The sequence below is a fragment of the Sus scrofa genome, chromosome 2 (assembly GCF_054392235.1).
Source record: "Sus scrofa isolate SSC_HxYL_T2T_F1_AM1 chromosome 2, Sscrofa_HxYL_maternal_Yorkshire_Landrace_v2.0, whole genome shotgun sequence".
Classification (NCBI taxonomy): Eukaryota; Metazoa; Chordata; class Mammalia; order Artiodactyla; family Suidae; genus Sus; species Sus scrofa.
Genome location: NC_139384.1, coordinates 144,452,826 through 144,472,771, shown reverse-complemented (window position 1 = coordinate 144,472,771; position 19,946 = coordinate 144,452,826). Strand labels below are relative to the sequence as shown.

The 19,946-nt window shown below is 39.9% G+C and overlaps 1 protein-coding gene across 16 annotated transcripts in view; it reads left to right on the top strand.

The window, feature by feature from the left end:
* The first annotated feature begins 3,192 nt into the window (after positions 1 to 3,192).
* Positions 3,193 to 19,946, top strand: part of RAPGEF6 (Rap guanine nucleotide exchange factor 6) — a 244,827-nt gene continuing 228,073 nt past the window's right edge. For all 16 annotated transcript variants that reach the window (XR_014838754.1, XR_014838756.1, XR_014838755.1 and 13 more), the window contains exon 1: positions 3,193 to 3,456. Coding sequence is in view for 6 of the 16 variants with exons in the window: in XM_021085411.2 (XP_020941070.2) it covers positions 3,388 to 3,456 (69 nt within the window). In the remaining 10 variants the exon portion in view is untranslated. The remainder of the gene's footprint in view (positions 3,457 to 19,946) is intronic.

The following is a 19,946-nucleotide window of genomic DNA, read 5'->3' as shown; positions in this document are numbered from 1 at the left end:
ATTCAGTTTTGCATGATAGTTGCCTAGCCAGATATCTTTCTTTGCCATTGGAGAGCAATCTAGTGGCTGTCTTTCTAATAGCAAAATCCCCTCTTCATCAGTTAGTCCTTAGGTATTTCTTTTTGTTCATTCAGCAAATATTGATTGAGCCCAGGAATAAGTCAGTAAATAGCAGATGTTCTCAAAGATTTAACTGTTTTTATTTTCCTAGAACTTAATAAATTACTTGCATTCAGCACTTTTTCCTTTTAGACACAAGAAAATACTGGTGAATCCTGTCTTGGAGGTTGGCTTTTTTCTGAAAATGGCCATTAGAGTTTTCACTATCTCCTCACTTTTTTCATATACTAAAGCATAAATACAGGATGATAATGGACAAGGTAGATTTTGAAAATATGCTTAAATTTAGATTTGTATAATTATTATCGGTATTAATATACTATTGTTATCATTGCTATTTTATGATAAAGCCTTTATTTGGAAGTTATTTTTGTAGACAATTCATTTTTCCTTGTTAAATATTATATAATATACACTAATATAACCATCTCTTGGTTCAAAACAAGAATCATTTTCAGTAACCCAGAAGTCCCCCTCCTCTGGGGAATTATGTGCCTTATTCTGATCATAATAACTCTCCCTTCTCGTTTTTGTAACTACTAACCTGACTTCTGTGAACATTTCCTTGCTTTCTTGTTATAGTTTTACTTCTGTGTATGCATCCTTAAGTGGTATACTTTCATTTTGCTCTTATTTGAATTTTGTGTAATTATACTTCATGCTTTGTTTTGCTTTTTTTCTATCAACATTATCCTGGAGGTAGTTCCCGTTGTGGCACAGCAGAAACGAAGCCGACTAGTAACCATGAGGTTGTGGGTTCGATCCCTGGCCTTGCTCAGTGGGTTAGGATCCTGGGTTGCCATGAGCTGTGGTGTAGGTTGCAGACGTGGCTCAGATCTCAAGTTGTTGTGCTTGTGGTGAGGAGGTCAGCTGTAACTCTGATTGGACCCCTAGCCTGGGAATCTCCATATGCTGTGGGTGCGGCCTTAGAAAGCCAAAAAAAAATTATTTTGGAGATTCATTCATGTGCTGTTTAGCTGTATTCCATGAATACACAACGGTTTACCTATTCTGTAATTGATGTACATTTGGGTTATTTCCATTTTTGTGCTAATATGAAAATTGACCACTTTTGCTCATCTTTTCTGGGTATTCTTTAGGATTACATCAAGGAGTGGGCTTGCTGTCAGAAGGTTTAAGTTTCAGCTTTACTAGGTAACTTTTTTTTCTGTGTGGTTTCCCAATATACAGTTAACCAGCGGTTTGTGCGAGTTCCTGTTGCTCCACATCTTCATGAACACTTAAATGGTTTTCTAATGGGGAAAAAAATGGCATTAAAAAAATGCCAGACAAACCTATCCTATTCTTCACATTTGGTCACCATGCCTTTTTTTTTTTTTTTTTTTTTTTTTTTTTTTTTTTTTGGCTTTTTAGGGACGCATGTGCAGCATATGGAAGTTTCCAGGCTAGGGGTCTAATCGCCACAGCAACGCAGGATCCGAGCCTCTTCTGCGACCTACAGCACAGCTCATGGCAAGGCAGGATCCTCAACGACTGAGCGAGGCCAGGGATCAAATTCACGGCCTCATGGATAGTAGTTGGGTTTGTTAACAGTTGAGCCACGATGGGAACTCCTGCTCATCATGCTTTAATTCCATTACCCTCTTTTCAAAACATTGATGTGGCTCTAGAAACATTCTTGGAAGAATGGAAGGGATAACCTTTGTGATGGTACACAGACCTTTGAGAAGCTGTTTATACCCACAAAAATGATGAAAATGGGTCATTGCAATTATTTGTGATTAGTTTCTTTCCAGAGTGGCTGAGCCATAAGTTCACTGGTATGGTTTTTGTGCTATATTCAAAAAAGAAAGGTGCTATTATGTTGTAAACTTCAAGTTTGAGCAAGCCGAATGAGCAGTGGAAAACAAAACCCCTTTTAACGTCAGCCATCATTACTAGGTCCCTGAAATGGTGAATGCTGCAGGCTGAATGCTCCTTTTCCCTTTTGTTGCTCTAAAATATAATTTTCTTACCATGTCATTTAAAAATTAATGTGAATAACGTCATAATCGTAAATCACTTTGAGTTATTCAGTGAACCATGCCAATTGTTGTGAGAAATACTAAGGAGTACCTAGATACAAGCTGAGGGAGCTTAAAATTAATTGGAAAGGACATGCCTATGTGGCTCCAAAGTAGGTAATTGCGTTACTACTGCGGCCCATCTGTACAGTAACGAGATGGGAGAGAAATGGACTATTTTAGAACGATGGAAGCACTCTGCAGGTGCCTGACTGCTCCGGAGAGTGGCCTAGACGTTCCTCTTACCAACGGACTAATAAATGGAAATTTGCTTTATTTGGTGTGTGGGGAAACGGACTATTATGTTAAAAGCAGTGGGAAAGCGGTCACTCCTGAGTCAGGCAACCCTAGGCCCACTGCTTGAGAAAGGGTTTTGGCGAGAAAAGAGGGCTGTCCTTGGCATTGGTTAAACGAACGCAGCGCAGACTGGCTTCGCGAACGAGCAGTAACTCTAAGCGGGCTCCCCACCCCTGCTCAAAGCCGCGAAGCTTCGATTCCTCTGCTCTCATGTCAGGGCGTCCGTCTTAGACACGCAGGGACTTCTCAGTGGGTCCCTTCCACAAGAGTCATTTTATTAGAACACACGTAGGTAAGAGCGTTATGAACTTCGTTGTTTACAACGGCAGCTTCCACTTCCGCACATCCTCCAAGGCAGAGGTCTCGGAGCGGCAGGGTAAGAGCTCTGCCCTTTGGCCACGCCTCGAACTTCCGGCTTTTGGCACAGAAAGAACTCCCGGCCCAGCTACCCCAAGGTTCCGCCCCCAACTCGCTATATATTTTCGCTTAGTCCCTCATAGCGCGTTTCCGGTCCCTCCACCGGAAGCTGGAGCAGCCGAAACCGCAACTCTGAGACGGACCCCGTGACCTGCTTCAGTGAGCTCTCGCGACGTGTTTTCAAATCTCACGAAGAAGGGTTGGAAGAAGCTAAACCGCCCCGCCCCAGTTTTTACGTCATCGCGGAGTCACGCCCTTAGGCGCTCGTTTGCGCGCTCGCGCGTGCTGCGCGTGCGCACTCTTCTGCCCTCCGCCCCCGCGCGGGCTTCCCTCTGACCAGTCGCGCGTGGGCTGAGGCCCTGGGCGGGCGTTGCGAAGGCTTGTTTGCCAAAGCGCAGTCGCCGCCGCAGTCTGAAGTTTCCTTCTTTGGGGGAAGCGGGGGAGGGTGTAGACCCCCCCACTAGGGTGAATGGGCTGTCGCGTGGGCTGCTAAGGGCAGCCTGGGGAGCACGGTGCCGGGGCCGTGACCATGAACTCGCCCGTGGACCCCGGCGCTAGGCAGGCGCTGAAGAAGAAGCCGCCCGAGCGGACGCCCGAGGTAAGGCCAGTCGACCCGGCGCGCTTCCCGCTGTCCGAGGAACAGCATCCCTCTGTCGGTCCGAGACCTGTGGCGACTGTCCCCTTGGCAGAGCCTCGCACCTGCTACCCTGGTATCTGTTCTCTGGGTCCCCGGACCTGGTCCGGGCCCTTCTCGCGGGCGGGGAAACCACCGTCTTTCCTGCTCGCCGTGCCGCCTTCCCCGCACAGCCGTCCTTGCCGGTGACTTCCTAGTGTTTTCGACAAGAAAGCAGCATTACTAAATCGTATTTTCTCAGGTTTTAATATGAGTCTCCGAGTGAGATTGTTCCGTAGACTGTGAAAAAGCGAGGTGGAAATTGTAGGTGAACTGTAACAGCCATGTTATTAAGAAACAACTTCTCAAAGGTCCTTGAAATACTATTCACTTGCCTAAAGAACGATAAAGTTTTCAAGGTCAGCTTAAAACTTTACATCCAGTCAGAGGCTGAATTCTGGTGGAGAATTATGCCTATTTAAAGATTAGTTGAGGTGGTTTTTCAAATTATGTCATTGGGAAATTTTACAGTATTTTGTGCTTGTATGCGAAACTTCTGTATTGGGTTAGCAGTAATGGCATTAAGCTTAAATGATTTTCATTTGACCTGAAGGCTAGTTTTCAGGTACATAACTAAAACCTGTTAACCTTGCCCATCCCTGTATAGAGTGCTTAGATTTTGTGGGAAGGTTCTCCTTGATGTGGAGAAGTTTCCATAATAAGCGGTATGTTTCCTAAACCCCCAAACAAAAAAACAACAATGTGAATGAATTGTTGGATTGTCTTGTGTGTAATTGCAATACATGAAATGAAGTGCTTTGGTTAGTTTTTCCTAAGTCACCTTTGAGTTTTTTTAGATTTAAATGGTTTGCATAGTATGTCTCAGTAATTTTGGCTCACCTTTTGCGACATGACTTATTCAACTTATTCAAGCTGTAATTATGGGAGCTCTTGAACTTTGCAAAGAAACAAAGCAAATTCTATCACTTTCTACAGTCTTTTTTTTTTTTTTTTTTTTTTTTTGGTCTTTTTAGGCCCGCACCCGCAGCATATAGAGGTTCCCAGGTTAGGGGTTGAATTGGAGCTGTAGTTGTCGGCCTACAACCACAGCCACAGCAACGCCAGATCCAAGCCACATCCGTGACCTACACCACAGCTCATGACAACACCGGATCCTTAACCCACTGAGTGAGGCCGGGGATCTAACCCTCAACCTCATGGTTCCTAGTTGGATTCTTTTCCCCTGCTCCATGATGGGAACTCCCACAGTCCTATTTTTGAGACTTTCATTTATAATCCCAGGTGTCTTAATTTACCTATGGTAATTCTTGACGTCATTGTGGGTTAAGTGAAAGCACTCACTTTGAACAGGTGAATCTGCCTTCGTTCTTATATCATTAGAAAGTATCTTACAAGGCTTACAGTATAAAATGGAGATCTTGCTTATAGATGTTACTTATGATAAATTCATATTTAAAAATTTTTTTTTATTTTTATTTTTTTGGCTTTTTAGGGCTGCACCCGTGGCGTAGGGAAATTCCCAGGCTAGGGGTCGATTTGGAGTCACATCTCCCAGCCTACGACACAGCCACAGCAACGCAGGATCCTTAACCCATTGAGCAAGGCCAGGGATCGAATCCGTATCCTCGTGGATACTAATCAGGTTTATTACTGCTGAGCCAGGACAGGAACTCCGATAAATTTGCATTTTAATGGGAAAATCCTACTTCTCTTTAATAACAGAGTTACTTTGTTTGAAAGTGCCTATTTTCATGCTTAGAAAATTTTCTAAACTGTTCGCAAAGCTATGTTGGCCAGTGTGTGCTGTATTGAGTACTTTATCTTGTTTTACTGGAACAGCAGCATTGTTTAAGGCAATACTAAACAACTGCCCACAGCACACAGACTAGAACTCTGACATCTAGCAGTATAAAGTGTTAACTGCTTGCTTCTTTGGCAGTGCTTTTGAATGAGTGTAGACTTTGAGGTATAGAAATGTGAATATAGAAGTGGTTACTTGAATTGTAGTGATAATTTATTTGTGGTAACTTGATTAAATTCTCACAGGGTTGTTTCTGCTTTCAGAAGATTCTTATTTTAGTAGACTCTTAAGGGTCTGTTATAAATATCTTCATTGAACATTTATTTATTGAAAGCCTATCAGTTCAAGACCCTATTTTGTTCACTAGGAGGTATCAGTGAACAAAATAGGCCTACCCTATTGGTGTTTACATTCTAGTATAAAGGGGAGGGGAGAAAGTAGATAAATACAGTAAAAAAGTATGTTACATAATGTTAGCTGATAATTGCAAATTTTTTTTGGCTTTTTAGGGCCGTAGCTGCGGCATATGAAAGTTCCCAAGCTACAGCCATGCCAGATCCGACCTACCCCATAGCTCACAGCAGTGCCAGATCCTTAACCCACTGAGCAAGGCCAGGAATCAAACCAGCATCCTCAGGATGCCAGTTCAGTTCTTTACTGCTGAGCCACAACAAGAACTTTGATAATTGATAATTTCAAAAAAGCAGGAAAAAGAATTGGAAGCAAGGGGCAAAGGAGGGGTGCAGTTTAAGATAGTGTACTGATTGAGGTGAATTTTGATTGAAGTCTTGATTCATGTGATAGAATTAGCCATGGGGATATATAGGGTAATAGCTTTCCAAGTAAAATAATCACTGCAAAGATCCTAAGATGAGAGCATATCTGGTGCCTTCAGGAATAGCAAAGAGCCCTGAGTGACTGGAGAAGAGTAGTAAGATATGAAGTCATAGGTGATAGGGGTATTGTAGGATGGACCCTATCATGCAGGACTTTCTGAATCATAAGTTGTTTGACTTTTATTTTGAGTAAAAGAAGGTTTTGTTTTCCACCAAAATGTTTTCAGGCAAAGGAGTGATATTATCCTGCTTTTAAAGAATTCCCTCACTGCTTGATGGGCTGAGAATAGACTATGTGGGAGCAGGGGTAGAAAGAAATGAAAACATCAGTTAGATGTTATCACATTAAAGCAGAGAAGAGATGATCGTAACTCAAACTAAAGTGATGGTAGTGCTGGTGATGAGCAGTCATCACTTGCGGAAGTAGTTTGAAGATTTAGCCAATAGGATTTGCCAGTAGATTAGATTTGTGCTTTGAGGGAAAGAGAAAAATCCAGCATGATTTTAAGGTTTTTGGCCTGAATAACTGGAGTGTTGGAGTTACCATCAAAGGGAGTTTGAGGTGCCATCAAAGAGACAGGGAAAGCTTCAGGAGGAGTGGTTTTAGGGAGAGGAGTGAATCGGAAATTCACTTTTGAACATTGTCAGCTTTGAAATGTCTGTTAGAAATGTCGAGTAAGGAGTTGCATGTACAATTTATAATTATTTCTAGATAGATGGCTGGGCTGGAGATAGAAATTTTATAGTTACAAGCTTATAGATAATTTTTTTTTTTTTGGTCTTTTTGCCATTTCTTGGGCTGCTCCCACGGCATATGGAGGTTTCTAGGCTAGGGGTTGAATCGGAGCCATAGCCACAGCAACATGGGATCCGAGCCGCGTCTGCAGCCTACACCACAGCTCATGGCAGCGCCGGATCCTTAACCCACTGAGCGAGGCCAGGGATCGAACCCACCACCTCGTGGTTCCTAGTCGGATTCGTTAACCATTGCGCCACAACGGGAACTCCTAGCTCAACTCCTAGATAATGTTTTATGTCATAAGACTAGATGAAATTACCAAGGTAGTGTAGTGAGTGTACATGGGAACGGAGGAGGACCAAAGACAGTGCATTGGGCACTTGGTCAGAGGAGAAAAGCAGAAACCAGCAAAGGATAATGCGTTGGAGTGAACACTGCAGAGGACACATCAGGGTAGAGTGGTGGTGCCTTGGAATCTGAGCTGATGAAGTGTATATAAGGGGGTTATAAAACATTCATTCAGCTTATTTTTCCTTGAATACCTACTGGGTACAAAGCATTATGAAAAAATATACAAATAGATAAGAATCAGTGTCTTGTAATCTTGTAATCAGATGTTTGCATCGTATAATTAATGAATAAAGAACTCTTCTGTTTGTTTCTGGGACAAAATTAATGGTTTCTTTATTTTGAACCATCTGTTGTCCTTACATGAAACTGTCAACTGAAGCATAATCTTAGGAGACAGACACTGAGGATGGAGGTTTTGTAAAGTATGCCTTTTAGAACTGTGGTCTAACATAGTTTTTACTTTTGTGACCATTTCTCCTACTTTGTAGATTCAGCTTCCACAGCACATTGTCTTTCCTTAGCTAGTTCTCTGATTTCCTTTTCCACTTTACAAAGATTTTTTTAGTGGAAAATTTTAGACTTAAGTACTCTGTGGGAAGCTGAGTGCTCTAAAGCAACAAAAACTGTTAAGGTACTCATTTTGAGTCATTATACCAGAATTAAAGACACTGTAGTCAGAAATTGAGACTTTGTTTTGTCTTTTTCTCAGCTCAGTCCATTTTCAATGCCATTCTTGGCTGTAATCTTTTTTACCTCAGAGTGAGCACCTTATTTCTTTTATATTTCCTGAAGTACTTAAAACCATGCTTTGCATATATTAAATGGTAAATAAATACGTTAAACAGACAAAATTTAGAATTTTGTAAAGTCCTCATGTTAAAAAGAATACTTTCGGTTCATTAGAACTGGTGATTTTGTACATCTTTGGTGGTCTCATTCAGCAACTCTGGCTTCAGTTAATTTTTATAGGCTGACGCCTAGTTCTGTATATTCCATCTTACCCCCTTTCAGATGCTTAGGATCCATCTATCTCACCACCGAATTGTCCTCCGAACTAGTCTTCAATGACTGGTCCCAAATTGAAGCCAGCATCATTCCTCCTCTTAATTTTTTTTTGGTTTATGGAGGTTCCCAGGCTAGGGGTCCAGTCGGAGCCGTGGCTGCTGGCCCACACCACAGCAACACTGGATCCGAGCCGTGTCTGCGACCTACACCACAGCTCATGGCAATGCCAGATCCTTAACCCACTGAGCGAAGCCAGGGATGGAACCCGTAACCTCATGGCTCCTAGTCAGATTCATTTCCACTGTGCCAGGATAGGAACTCCATTCTTCCTCTTTAATAGTCTACTAGTGGCTGCCTCAGATGCTCAATCCAGAAATTTGTATTTCTACTCTTAATTCCCCCTGCATCTTCTTCTCCATGTCTAATTGGTTACTAGACATTGTTTGATTTTACATCTTGAATATCTCCACCTCTTCTCTGGCTTTCTTACTCTCATTGATACTTTTAGCATTTCACCCCGGCGTTTTTTCCTTGTCATTTTATTTATTGTCATACTACTGCTAGAGTGATCTTTCTAGTACTTGGATCTGATCATGTTCTATTCTTTCTCAGTTTAATTATTTTTACTGCTTAGGTTAGCTATATGTTATCATCCAAATCACTTTTGAGAATTAAACGAGGTACTATTAATATTTATTTCAGGCTAACAGAACTGTCTCAAGCAAACTGAGGTGATAACATTATCATCAAGCAAACTAAGATGATAACATTAATTTATCCATTCAATTAACAGGTGATACGTTAGACACAATACTAAAAGCCAGGGTTGTAGAGAGAAATTGGACATAGTTCCTATTCTTTATTGACTGAGGAGAGAGATATGAAAACATTAGTAACATGTTAAAGTTATTAGTGACAAAGGTCTGGGTAGGGGCCTTCGCAGCTGCAAGTGGGGCAAAGAAAAGCATCTTGGAGGAGCCTTCAGATAAATCTTAAATATTATGAATAGCTATCTAGATGATATCTAGTAGTGAGATCTTTCCAGGCAGAGAGCAGCAAGAGCAAAGGCACTAATGGTGACAAGCCAGGCACAGTTGTAGAACAAGAAGCCAATCTGTAAGTCTAAAGCAGGCATTCCCAGTGGGAATGATATCCTCTCCAGCAGGACAAAAATTGGATTTTTGGTGGTAGTGGAAAAAAATCTTCCTTGCCTGACAGAGTGTTACTCCTTAATATTTGATGACAGATGGGGTGGCAGTTATGAAAAACTCGCTTTGGGGTGATGTGATAATGAAAAAAAAGTAGCAAAACACTGGGCTAGTGTATGGGGTGTTCGTGTGTGTGTGAGAGAGGGTGGTACATGGTGCTGGGTGTTAAATGTTGAAGCTGGGTATAATAGTGGGGTTTGATCATTTCAGAGATATGGACCAGCAGTTATAAATAAAGGAGAACCATTGGGGGGTTTAAAGCCTACAAATAAGATCAAATTTACAAAGATTCCTCGGTGGGCATTGTTGAAGATATAGGGAAGGCAGGGAGTGGGTGGTTTACATTTTGTCCAAACTGGAATATTTCTCTGTGTGAAAGGCAAGACTTTTAATGATTATATCAAGGTAACAGGGAAATCAGGAGATAGAGTCCTGCTTAGAGGAAGCAGATGCACTAGTTTGGGAGTTAGATAAAGCAGCAGAACATATGATAGTGAAATAGTAAGGCAGTAGAATTGGCCCAGTATGGTCACTAATTGGAATGGAAGTTTGTATCTCCACACCCCACTTTTTTTTTAACTTTGAAATTGACTGTAATACGCACACACTAAAGTCTGCATTCTATTAAAGAGATAGCCCGTTTAATTTTCACAAGTATATTTAGCTACCACCCAAATCATGATATAGTATATCACAGCAGCACCTCAGAAACTCCCACTTTGCCCCTCCCAATCAGTACCCTTTCCCAAAGGAAACTGTTTTTACATCTTTTTTTTTTTTTTTGTCTTTTTTCTAGGGCCGCTCCTGCAGCATATGGAGGTTCCCAGGCTAGGGGTTGAATTGGAGCTGGAGCCACTGGCCTACGCCAGAGCTATAGCAACTCGGGATGCAAGCCGCGCCTGCAACCTACACCACAGCTCATGGCAACGCCAGATCCTTAACCCACTGAGAAAGACCAGGGATGGAACCCGCAACCTCATGGTTCCTAGTCGGATTCGTTAACCACTGCGCCATGACGGGAACTCCTGTTTTTACACCTTTCACCATAAATTTGTTCTGCCTGTTTTTGAATTTCATTTGAGTGGAGTCATACAGTGTGTATTCTTTCCAGCAACCAAGAGGACTATGAAACTATCTTGGTTCTTTGCATTTTATCTCTGGGTTGGACTTTGAGCCTCCTCTCTTGGCTTTCCATGATCTTTACCTGCTTATCCTTTATAACTTTGACTCACCTGCCCTTTCAGATTGTCCATCTCATTCTGTCCAGCCCTACTCTTAGGGAAACTTTCTCAATCCTAGATGCTGCAGTTCAGGCCAAGATACACTATGTTCGTCTCAAGTGCCTGAATAATGCTGGGGCAAGTTCGGCAAACCTTATCTATCTTTGGCTTGTTGGAAACAGGTTTTGGGTGTAAGAGCAAAGCAGAAGTTGAGGTAATTTCTGAATTTCTCATTTGGGTAACTAAGTTCATTATTAAAGAACAGAATTAGCGTAGGAAGAGAATTCAGTTTTGGAAAGGGTTTGAGACTCCCTACAGGGGACGCAGATAAAGATGTTCAGTAAGCATTTGGAGCTTCAGATAAAATCAGGTTATAGGTCTGAGTTTGTCTGACAGTCTCCAGCATATGGATCATAGGTGAAGTCTTGGGATTGGTAGGAATGCTCAGGGTGAAAAACAGAGAAGGGCAGACTTTTTAGGTGCTGTAATATTAAAGGGGTGGGGGAAAGAAAATAAAACTGCCAAAGAGAATGAAAAGAAGTTGTAGAGGTGGGAGAACAGAAGAAGGCTGTTACAGGAAGATATTTCAGGAAGAAATCCCTAATCATTAATGTCAAATACTGTAGAGAGTTCACAAAGGTAAGGACTGATAAATTCTTTGGGCTGCTTCCATCAGAGTGATTTCAGTGGACTGAATATAAGAGCCTGATTGCAGTGGATTAAAGAGAGAATAAAACCCAAGAAAGTGAAGCAGCAAGTTTGTGAGTTTGACTCTGATGGAAAGGGGATAAGTCCTCCATGATCTTCTGCCTAGTAGTCTAGCCTTATCATCCCCTACCCCTAAGCACATGCATTTTTAACTACTTATCAATATTCTAACACAGTACTTTTCAACTTGGGCTGTATATGTTTCTCAACCTAGAAAAAAAAAATTTTTTTTTTAATGCCGAGGCCCACCCTCCATTTCTTTAATTAGAACCTTCTGGAATGAAGTGTCAAGCATAGAAAGCTCCTTAAGTAATTCTGATGTATATACAAAGATTAGCAGCATTGGCCATTGTCCCATATTCTCCTATCTCTATGCTTTATATAGAATGGAAAAATGTTTACAGCCCTGGAATTCTGTATTTGGTTAAGCCTACTTCAAATCTGAGCTCTAGGACTGAGAATTTGAGTGACCCTAAGAAAGTTAGCTAATTTCTGTAAGATTGACTGTCTTCAGGGGATTGTCATGTGGGCTAAATGAGATAATATATTAAAGTATTTAGCAAAGTGCCAATCATAATGAACACTCAATAAATGGTAACCATACATATTAGCTTGTTGTTTCCTTTAACTGAAGGCCATCCTCTCACTTGACAAATGCAGACTCCTCACTGAAATTGCCTCTCCCATTCCTTTTTTGTGATCCCAGATTACTTTGCACCTTCCTCCACCATAGCAATTATTGTACTGCGTTATGATTCTAACATGTTTGTCTCCCTGCCTGGACTGTAAGTTCCTCGAGGACAGTGACTTTATTCTTATCTCCTCATTCACATCATGCAATACTTATTATATAAGAGGTAGCTAAATACTTGTAAATGACTTTAGAAAGGAATGTGACAAATACTGTTTTTCTCTTTTCTAGTGTGATTTCTATTAGTCTAATATATGAAGTGCTGGGGTAAAAAGATTGATGAAGTTTGGCACAATGACAAAATTTGCTATTCATATTCTCTTATTAAATATTAATAATGTACAATTACTAGAAAGAAACTATGTGTTTTATCTGGCAGTTCCTCAGAGACAATTTGGAGAGAGGAACTTTAGTCATACTTTGAAATAGGAACTCCTTTTTTTATGGCTTTGAAACACGTTTGCAGTTTTAACTGCAGTGCCAGTTTTACTTTTCATATGTTTTTAACCAGGTTTAAAACTTTGGCTGGGCAAATATTTCATGCTGAGCTAGGTGTTACTGTAATTGCCTATTTACAATCTAAAAAGTTTTTTTTTTTTTTTTAAAGCTTATTTTTTTTAACCCAAAGTTAAAGAGGACTGAAAGAATGTAAAATTTAATATTCTTATAATTATCTATTAACCTCTTTCAGAATTTAGAATAACGATGTTTAAATGTACCACTTGTAGAAGTTCTTTCTGAATTGGCAAAAGAGCACCATTGTACTTGGAGTCATTTTTAAGTGAGTCACTGTGCATCTCTGAGGGTGGCAGAACAAAGATTCTGTTGTGCTCATCTACAGCAGATGCACATTCAGAGGGTTCCTTGGAAAGTAGAAGAACTTATTTTTGCTTCTGGGGCCCTCTGACCTTCATTTGTAAACTCAGCTGTAGAGAGGGAATACTAGATCTGGCTGGGGCCTTTATTAGGTAATTTCTCTTCCAAGACACCTCATTTTAAATGTATTGGATATTTATTGAGGAAAAACCTGCGGCCATTCAGGAGTTTCAACACCATAAGATTTTGTTTTTGAGAGATGAGGAGCTTTCCTTAGAATTCTGCAAAGAGGAAGAGCAGCCAGCAGTGGACAACGGCTTGACTGTATGAGTCTTGTTCTTTGACAGGGATGTACACTTGTGAGCTGTATAACCTTGTAGTTGCCATTTGGCTTTACTTTGAACTAGCCTGTGTAAACTTAGGTCTGGCTGTAGGTAAAAACTGTATGAGCCACTTTATTAAGAACTTGAGGTTATAGAAGCATAAGCAGCCCCTGTTTGATGTTCTCCACTACTAGACTTTCTCCAGTACTTTGCTATTCATGAAGCTGTGGGAGCTGTAGGGCTTCAAGCTTTGACACGTAGCAGAGACTGTGGGACTCATGGCCTAGGACACTTAGTACACAGCGGAAATAGCACCACCACATAGCATGTAATTGTGAGCATATATAGCTTCCCCAAAAATACTTTAGCTAATGGGGTCAAGAGCTAGTCAAATAGGCTGCATACAGATAAAGAGGTAAAATGTCTTGGTTAAGGTCACATGATTCATCAGTCAGTTCCTTAGACCACTGCTTTCTCTTTATCCCTGAACTTTAGGTTACATTGTAAGCTTTGAGCTTTTATTTCTTTACTGACATCTATATAGAGGTCTAATGTTTTCCTAAATAAATGCTTCTTGTTTAATCTTGCCTGTACTGCACGAAGTTCTTTAAAGTGACTGTGTTGATTTAATGGAAGTTTATAATTATCAAGTTTCATGTGGAATGAAAACAGGTTTGCTTGATAATGCGATTTTTTTATACCATTCTGTTTTATAACTTGTTTTCAGAGGATGTTAGCCTATTCTAGTTTGATTTCTTAAAAACATTTGACTAATATGAGATAGCTTCATCATAGTAGATTTTTTAGAAAAGAGTTTAGTGTCACAAGTGCCTCATAAGTGTCTCAAGTGCCCCCTGAAGTTTGAATTGTTCATGAATTCCTTAAATGACTTTCTAAGGCAGAGTTGAAGTTTTGTGTATGTGTGTGTCTGTGGAAGATTGCCTGATGGATATTTATGTGGTAAATATTTTTAAAACCCTATTTTTAAGTGCCAGGGACAAAAGGTTCAAGTTCTGCTGGGAGGAGATAGACAGGTACACAGACAATTAAAACACAGTCAGGTTAAGTACTGCGATAATTGCAAATACCAAGTGCTCAGGAGTTTGTGGGAAGGCTGTTGGGAGAGAGGAGTAAGGGGGTAGGCAGGTGTCATTCACGTTTTAGAAGAGGGAACTCTGATTTGAGTGTGGACTAGAATATATAAAAGTTATGTGAAGAAGGAGCAATATGTGTTTTCTGAAAAGGGAACAGTATTTGCCAAGACCACAAGGTGAGCTTGGCACAAACATGCAATTCACCTGGGTAGCTGGAACTTTGGGACAAAAATGAGTAGGAAAATAGATGAGGCTGGAGGTATGGTCAGGATCCAGACATCAAGGACTGTGTTCTCCTTGTTAAGGAGTCTGTATTTTCTTTTTACAAAGATCACTCTGGCAGCACTCTGAAGAATGGATTACAGGGGGGGCAGACTACAGGCAAGAAGGCTGTTTTCTGTTATCCAGTAAGAAATACTGAATCCCTGAATTGCTTCATTTGAAATGGGGAACAAAGATGTTTAGAAAGTAGAATTGAGAGATTCTCACCAGAACTGTCAAAGGTGAGTACTGTCACCTAAATGAGGGAACCTAGGAGCAAGACACAGCTAGGGGTATAGATGATCACTTTGTTTTTGGATTTGTTGCGCTTGAGAAGCTGATGGGTCACCCACCTGAAAGTGTGAAGTAGAAAGTGTAGTTATTTATTCCTTCTACATTTATTAGCTGGTATTCTGTACAGAAGAACTTTCCGCACTTTCCCCTCTCCTCCTCCTTAAAAAGAACAACAACAAAAAACTGAATTCAGGGATTATTTTTGTATTTTTATTATTGTCATTATTCTTTCTCACTATTAGGTTGCCCCAAATTTAGCCAGCGGGAATCCTTTCTAAGTTCTTATGTCCTTTTGGCATGACCCCATTAGTCTTTAAGTAATACCGTTCTTTCTGGCCCAAAAAAATGTTCCAGGCTTGGGGGTTTCCATGTGACACAATGGTTTAAGGATCAGATGTTGTCACTGCACCTGCTCCAATGGCTGCTGTGGTGTGGGTTTGATCTCCCCCTCCCCACAACCTGGGGGTATAGGTACAGCCAAAAAAAAAGTTCCAGGCTTGTACTTGCTTTGCCCTTCTGCTAAAATCAGCCTTTTATCTAGGGAACCTTGGTTCCTTTTAGTAGGAAATGGTATTTAGAATCCATCGTCCCTGGCACCCGCTGTAATAATTGTTACATATAGATCTTTCTTGGCATTTTGCTGAATAAATTTATACCTTCATGAATGAGAAAACGAGTGGAATGGAATTTTGTGTTTAATATATGGGCTTAACTTGGAGTAGTTGTTGAAAATCATCTTCAAAATAGTTTTAATAGTCTGTTGATAATTAAACTTTGTTTTGTAACTTTATAATGCAAACATATAAAACATATACCAAGATTTATTAACTTTTACTGTGTGTTAGTATCTGTACCGCATATTTAATAGGCATTATTTTATGTTCAAAAGGAAGTAGTTTATCATTCCTGTGGTGCAAAAAATAAATGTTAATCACATTATCCAAGTTTACATGGATAACTGATAGAGGCAGAGTTGGAACCTACAACTGTCTCCAGTGTCGAAGATTTTATTATTTTTATTTTTAAAAATTTTTTAAAAATGATTTTTATTTTTTTCCATTGTAGCTGGTTTAGTGGTTCTGTCAATTTTATACTGTACAGCAAGGTCACCCAGTCACATATACACTTCTTTTTTCTCATGTTATCATGCTCCATCATAAGTGACTAGATATATAGTTCCCAGTGGTGTACAGCAGGGTCTCATTACTTATCCATTCCAAAGGCGGTAGTTTACCAAGATTTTAACCACATTGTTAGGCTGAAGGCAGCCTACTGATGATTTGGTGAAGTTTTTTTTTTTTAAGTTTTATTGAAGTAGAGTTGATTTACAGGGTTGTGATAATTTCTGCCTACAACAAATTGATTCAATCATACATACACACATATCCATTCTCTTTCATATTCTTTCCCCACATAGATTATCACAGAACATTGGGTAGAGTTCTCTGTATTATACAGCATGTCACCATTGGCCAATTTCCATATACCTCAGTGTGCACATGCCAATCCCAAACCCCCACATTTGGAGAAGGTTCTTCAGCATAAATTTTGATTATAGCTTCAGAATATGTATATCTTGGGACTGAATCTATACTGACTGTAGAGAGCCATCCTGAGAGATTTTTTTTATTGTTAAAATTCCCAGGATAATGAGTAAAATATCTTCGTTAATGAGTGTTTTAGATAATTGATGTACTGAAAGCTGTGTATGATGACTTAAGCATATCATGGATAAGAAATTCACCAATTTTAGACTTTGAGAAAAAGAAAAATTCAGAATTGCTCTAAGAATGCTAGTTTTGGTATTAGCGCCATGCTGCAGTGGGTTAAGAATCCAACTACAGTGGCTCTGGTTGCTGTGAAGGTGCAGGTTCTGTCCCTGGCTTGGCACAGTAGATTAAAGGATCTGATGTTAACTGCAGCAGCTCAGATTCAGTCCCTGACCTGGGAATTTCCATGTGTTGCACATGCACCCATAAAATATAAAAACAAAAAACCCAGTTTAAATTTTCCAAGTTTTAATTGGTTTTATAAGCCTGCTTATAACAGCAGTCTGCAGAATTGAGAGAGAGAGAGTTGCTCTGAGAGCAGCACATTGCTTAGTACAACATTGACGAAGGGTATGGAAATCCCAGTCTGCTTAATTAGAAATGTATATGTAACTGACTCATTAATTCCTTGTACATACAGAGCTACAAAGAAGAATTTAATATTTCATTTAACAGTAAAATTGAGAAGTCATAGAATAGAATGCATTGGGTATGGGTTGTTGGAAAGGCAGTTTGTAGGATGGCTGTGGTCTCACCACCTCAGCTTGCCCACCTTCACTCACATAACTGGCTGAGAAGGTATGGCTTCTCTTGTATAAAGTGCTGAATCAGCACCACTTCCTCACCTTTTTGCACAAGTGGAAACTGTTATTTTATTCCTGAATCCTGCGTTTGTATTTGTTCTTTTAATACCCCTGAATAATTTGTATTTTGTGGTAGTTACAGAACCAGTGACTGATTTAGGTGTTAAAGATCTAGAATGTCGTAAGTTCCTAGTTTTTCCATTTTCTTCATGACTTGCCTCTTTCAAGTTCAGTAGAACAGCTTTTAGATGTGCACTGTAAATAATTATAATGCTGCATGGAATATAGCATTAAAGTTTTTGCTACCAAGAAATATCTGCATGACAGATATTTTCAGTCTGCCTATGTCAGGGTTGTTTGTTTTGGCTTTCTATAATAGTTTTGATTGAGGGTTGCTTGGTGGCTTAGTGGTTAAGGATCCAGCATTGTCACCTGTGGCTTGGGTCACTACTGTGGCATGGGTTCAGTCCCTGCCCTAGGATCTTCCGTATGCTGTGGGTATGGCTAAATAAAAAAATAAATAAAACATGTATAAGCCTGTAACACACCAAGAGCCTACTAGATAGGGTAGTACTTTAAGCCTGTTTCAGAGATAATTGGTACAGAAACCACAAGAAACCCCTTTATAAGACCAGCATTGCACATCAGCAACTACCTGCTGTCCAATGTAAACCAAAACCTTTAACCACCCATATCATATGAGAGAATTAATCAGTTTGCTCCTCCAACCATCCTTTGTTCTGGGAGATTATTTTCTGTCCTTTCATAAATACACAGCCTCTTGTGACCCTCTGAACATGCACTGGAGGGACCAGGATTTACTAAACACCTCAGTGCTCAGTGTCGCTCTCTCCTTAATAGGTGATTAGTCAAGTAACACAGAATGATATAGATCTTACCTATAAACCAATCATACTAAACTTTAATGTGCATCAGAACCATCTGTAGGGCTCATTAAACCACAGACAACTAGGCCCTGCCTTCAGAGATTCTAATTCACTAGGTCTGGGGATAGAGTCTGAGAATTTGCATTTTTCCAAGTTCCAGGTGATGCTAATGGTCTCTCAAGGTTGTTACTTATGTTCAACAGAAGCCAATTCTGGCCAATTTATAGAAAAGGAATTTATTGAAAGGGGAATGCTGGAGAAGTAGACTTGAGGCTAGGCAACCATGATTCGTATTCTCTATCACATGTTTGGTAAAGAAAATACTGCTGTTAGCACTGAGCACAGTGGATACCACAACTTGGACCTCCGACCACCTATACTGTACACTGCAAGTGTTGACAGACCCTGCTGCTACCACTAGCTGCTAAAGTGGACTCTGTATAGTTCTTAATTCTTGATATTACTAGATTGGAAGTTTGGGATGGATGCATCTGATTGGTAGTGCCTGGATTATTAACCCATGCGCTAGTTTTATGGAAGGTTGGAAAAATGAAAATCTGGTGTTTTCAGTTTGCACCACAACTCGTAAGTTGAGCTGTTCTCCAAAGAGGTGTTTATTGATGTTTTGACTTCCTTGGTACGTATTTTTGACCACATGCATTTAGGAGTTGATAAAGTATTGCCTGGGGGCCACATTAGCCTACCGCTATTTTATAAATAAAATTCATTTACCTGTTTATTTTATTTAATTAATTTATTTATTTTTTACCATTTTCATGCTACATAAGCGAGTTAGTACTTGTGACAAAAACCATATGGTGCAGAAAACCTAAAATATTTACTATATGACCCTTTATTAAAAAGGAAGAAAGTTTGCCAGTCCCTGATAGAAGTAATCCATTTGGTCACCATTATAGATGCTATTGGAGATCTGCATGTAAAATGGCCAAGTTGTCCCTCTGTAGTAAGATTGGAGGCAAATAACAGGACAAACTTTTAGATATTTGAAGATGGGCTTTTAGATTCTTAAGTTTATGAACTTTGTCAGCCTCTCTTGAGGTAGAGAGTGGGAGAACCACATGTATGTTATGTATGTTTGAAAACTTGAGAATTACATTCTCACCTAGACTTTAAAATTGAAAAGTGAATTTCTGGTTCTTTGTCAGCTACTCCTGGCATTATCAGTGATGTACTAAATGTGTCGTCTGACTTGAAAACAGAGGAAATTATAATTCAGTCAAGAATCTCAGAAAATTCTGGGACTCGTTGACTCTAGCCTACACTCATCTGGTGGGTCAGGACTTAATTATTTTTGCCTTTACATATCCTTTCTGTGTTACGGTTTTCAGAACTTGTTTGCCACTGAAAGTTGCCTTGGTGTAAAAAATAACAAGCACATTTCTATGGGATAGGCATTTTGTGGGTGTCTGGCCAGGTTATGATGACTCTTAAAGGGTGGGGCCCAGCAGCTGTGTTTGTAGTATGTGACCACACCTACTCCAGCCATTGTTTTGGAAGTCTTATTAGCTCATGCATTAAAGCCTGAAAAAGAAAAAAGGATAGGTACATACATGGGAGAGGAAGAAATAAGACTATTTTTCATAGGCCATATTACTATGTATGTAAAAAATCCAAAAGGATCTACCAGCTGTGAGATTTATGACAGTTTATAAACTCATCACATCTTAACATATAGCATCTTAAACTCATCACAGTCAGCCTTCAAGTGATTTTATGCTATTTCATATATAGTATAAGAACCTTTCAATATCATATTTCCTATTTTTACCTCCTGGGCTTTTTGTGCTGTCAGTTGTGCTGCATTTTACTTGTACACGTAAATAAACCTCATAATATATTGTTGTCC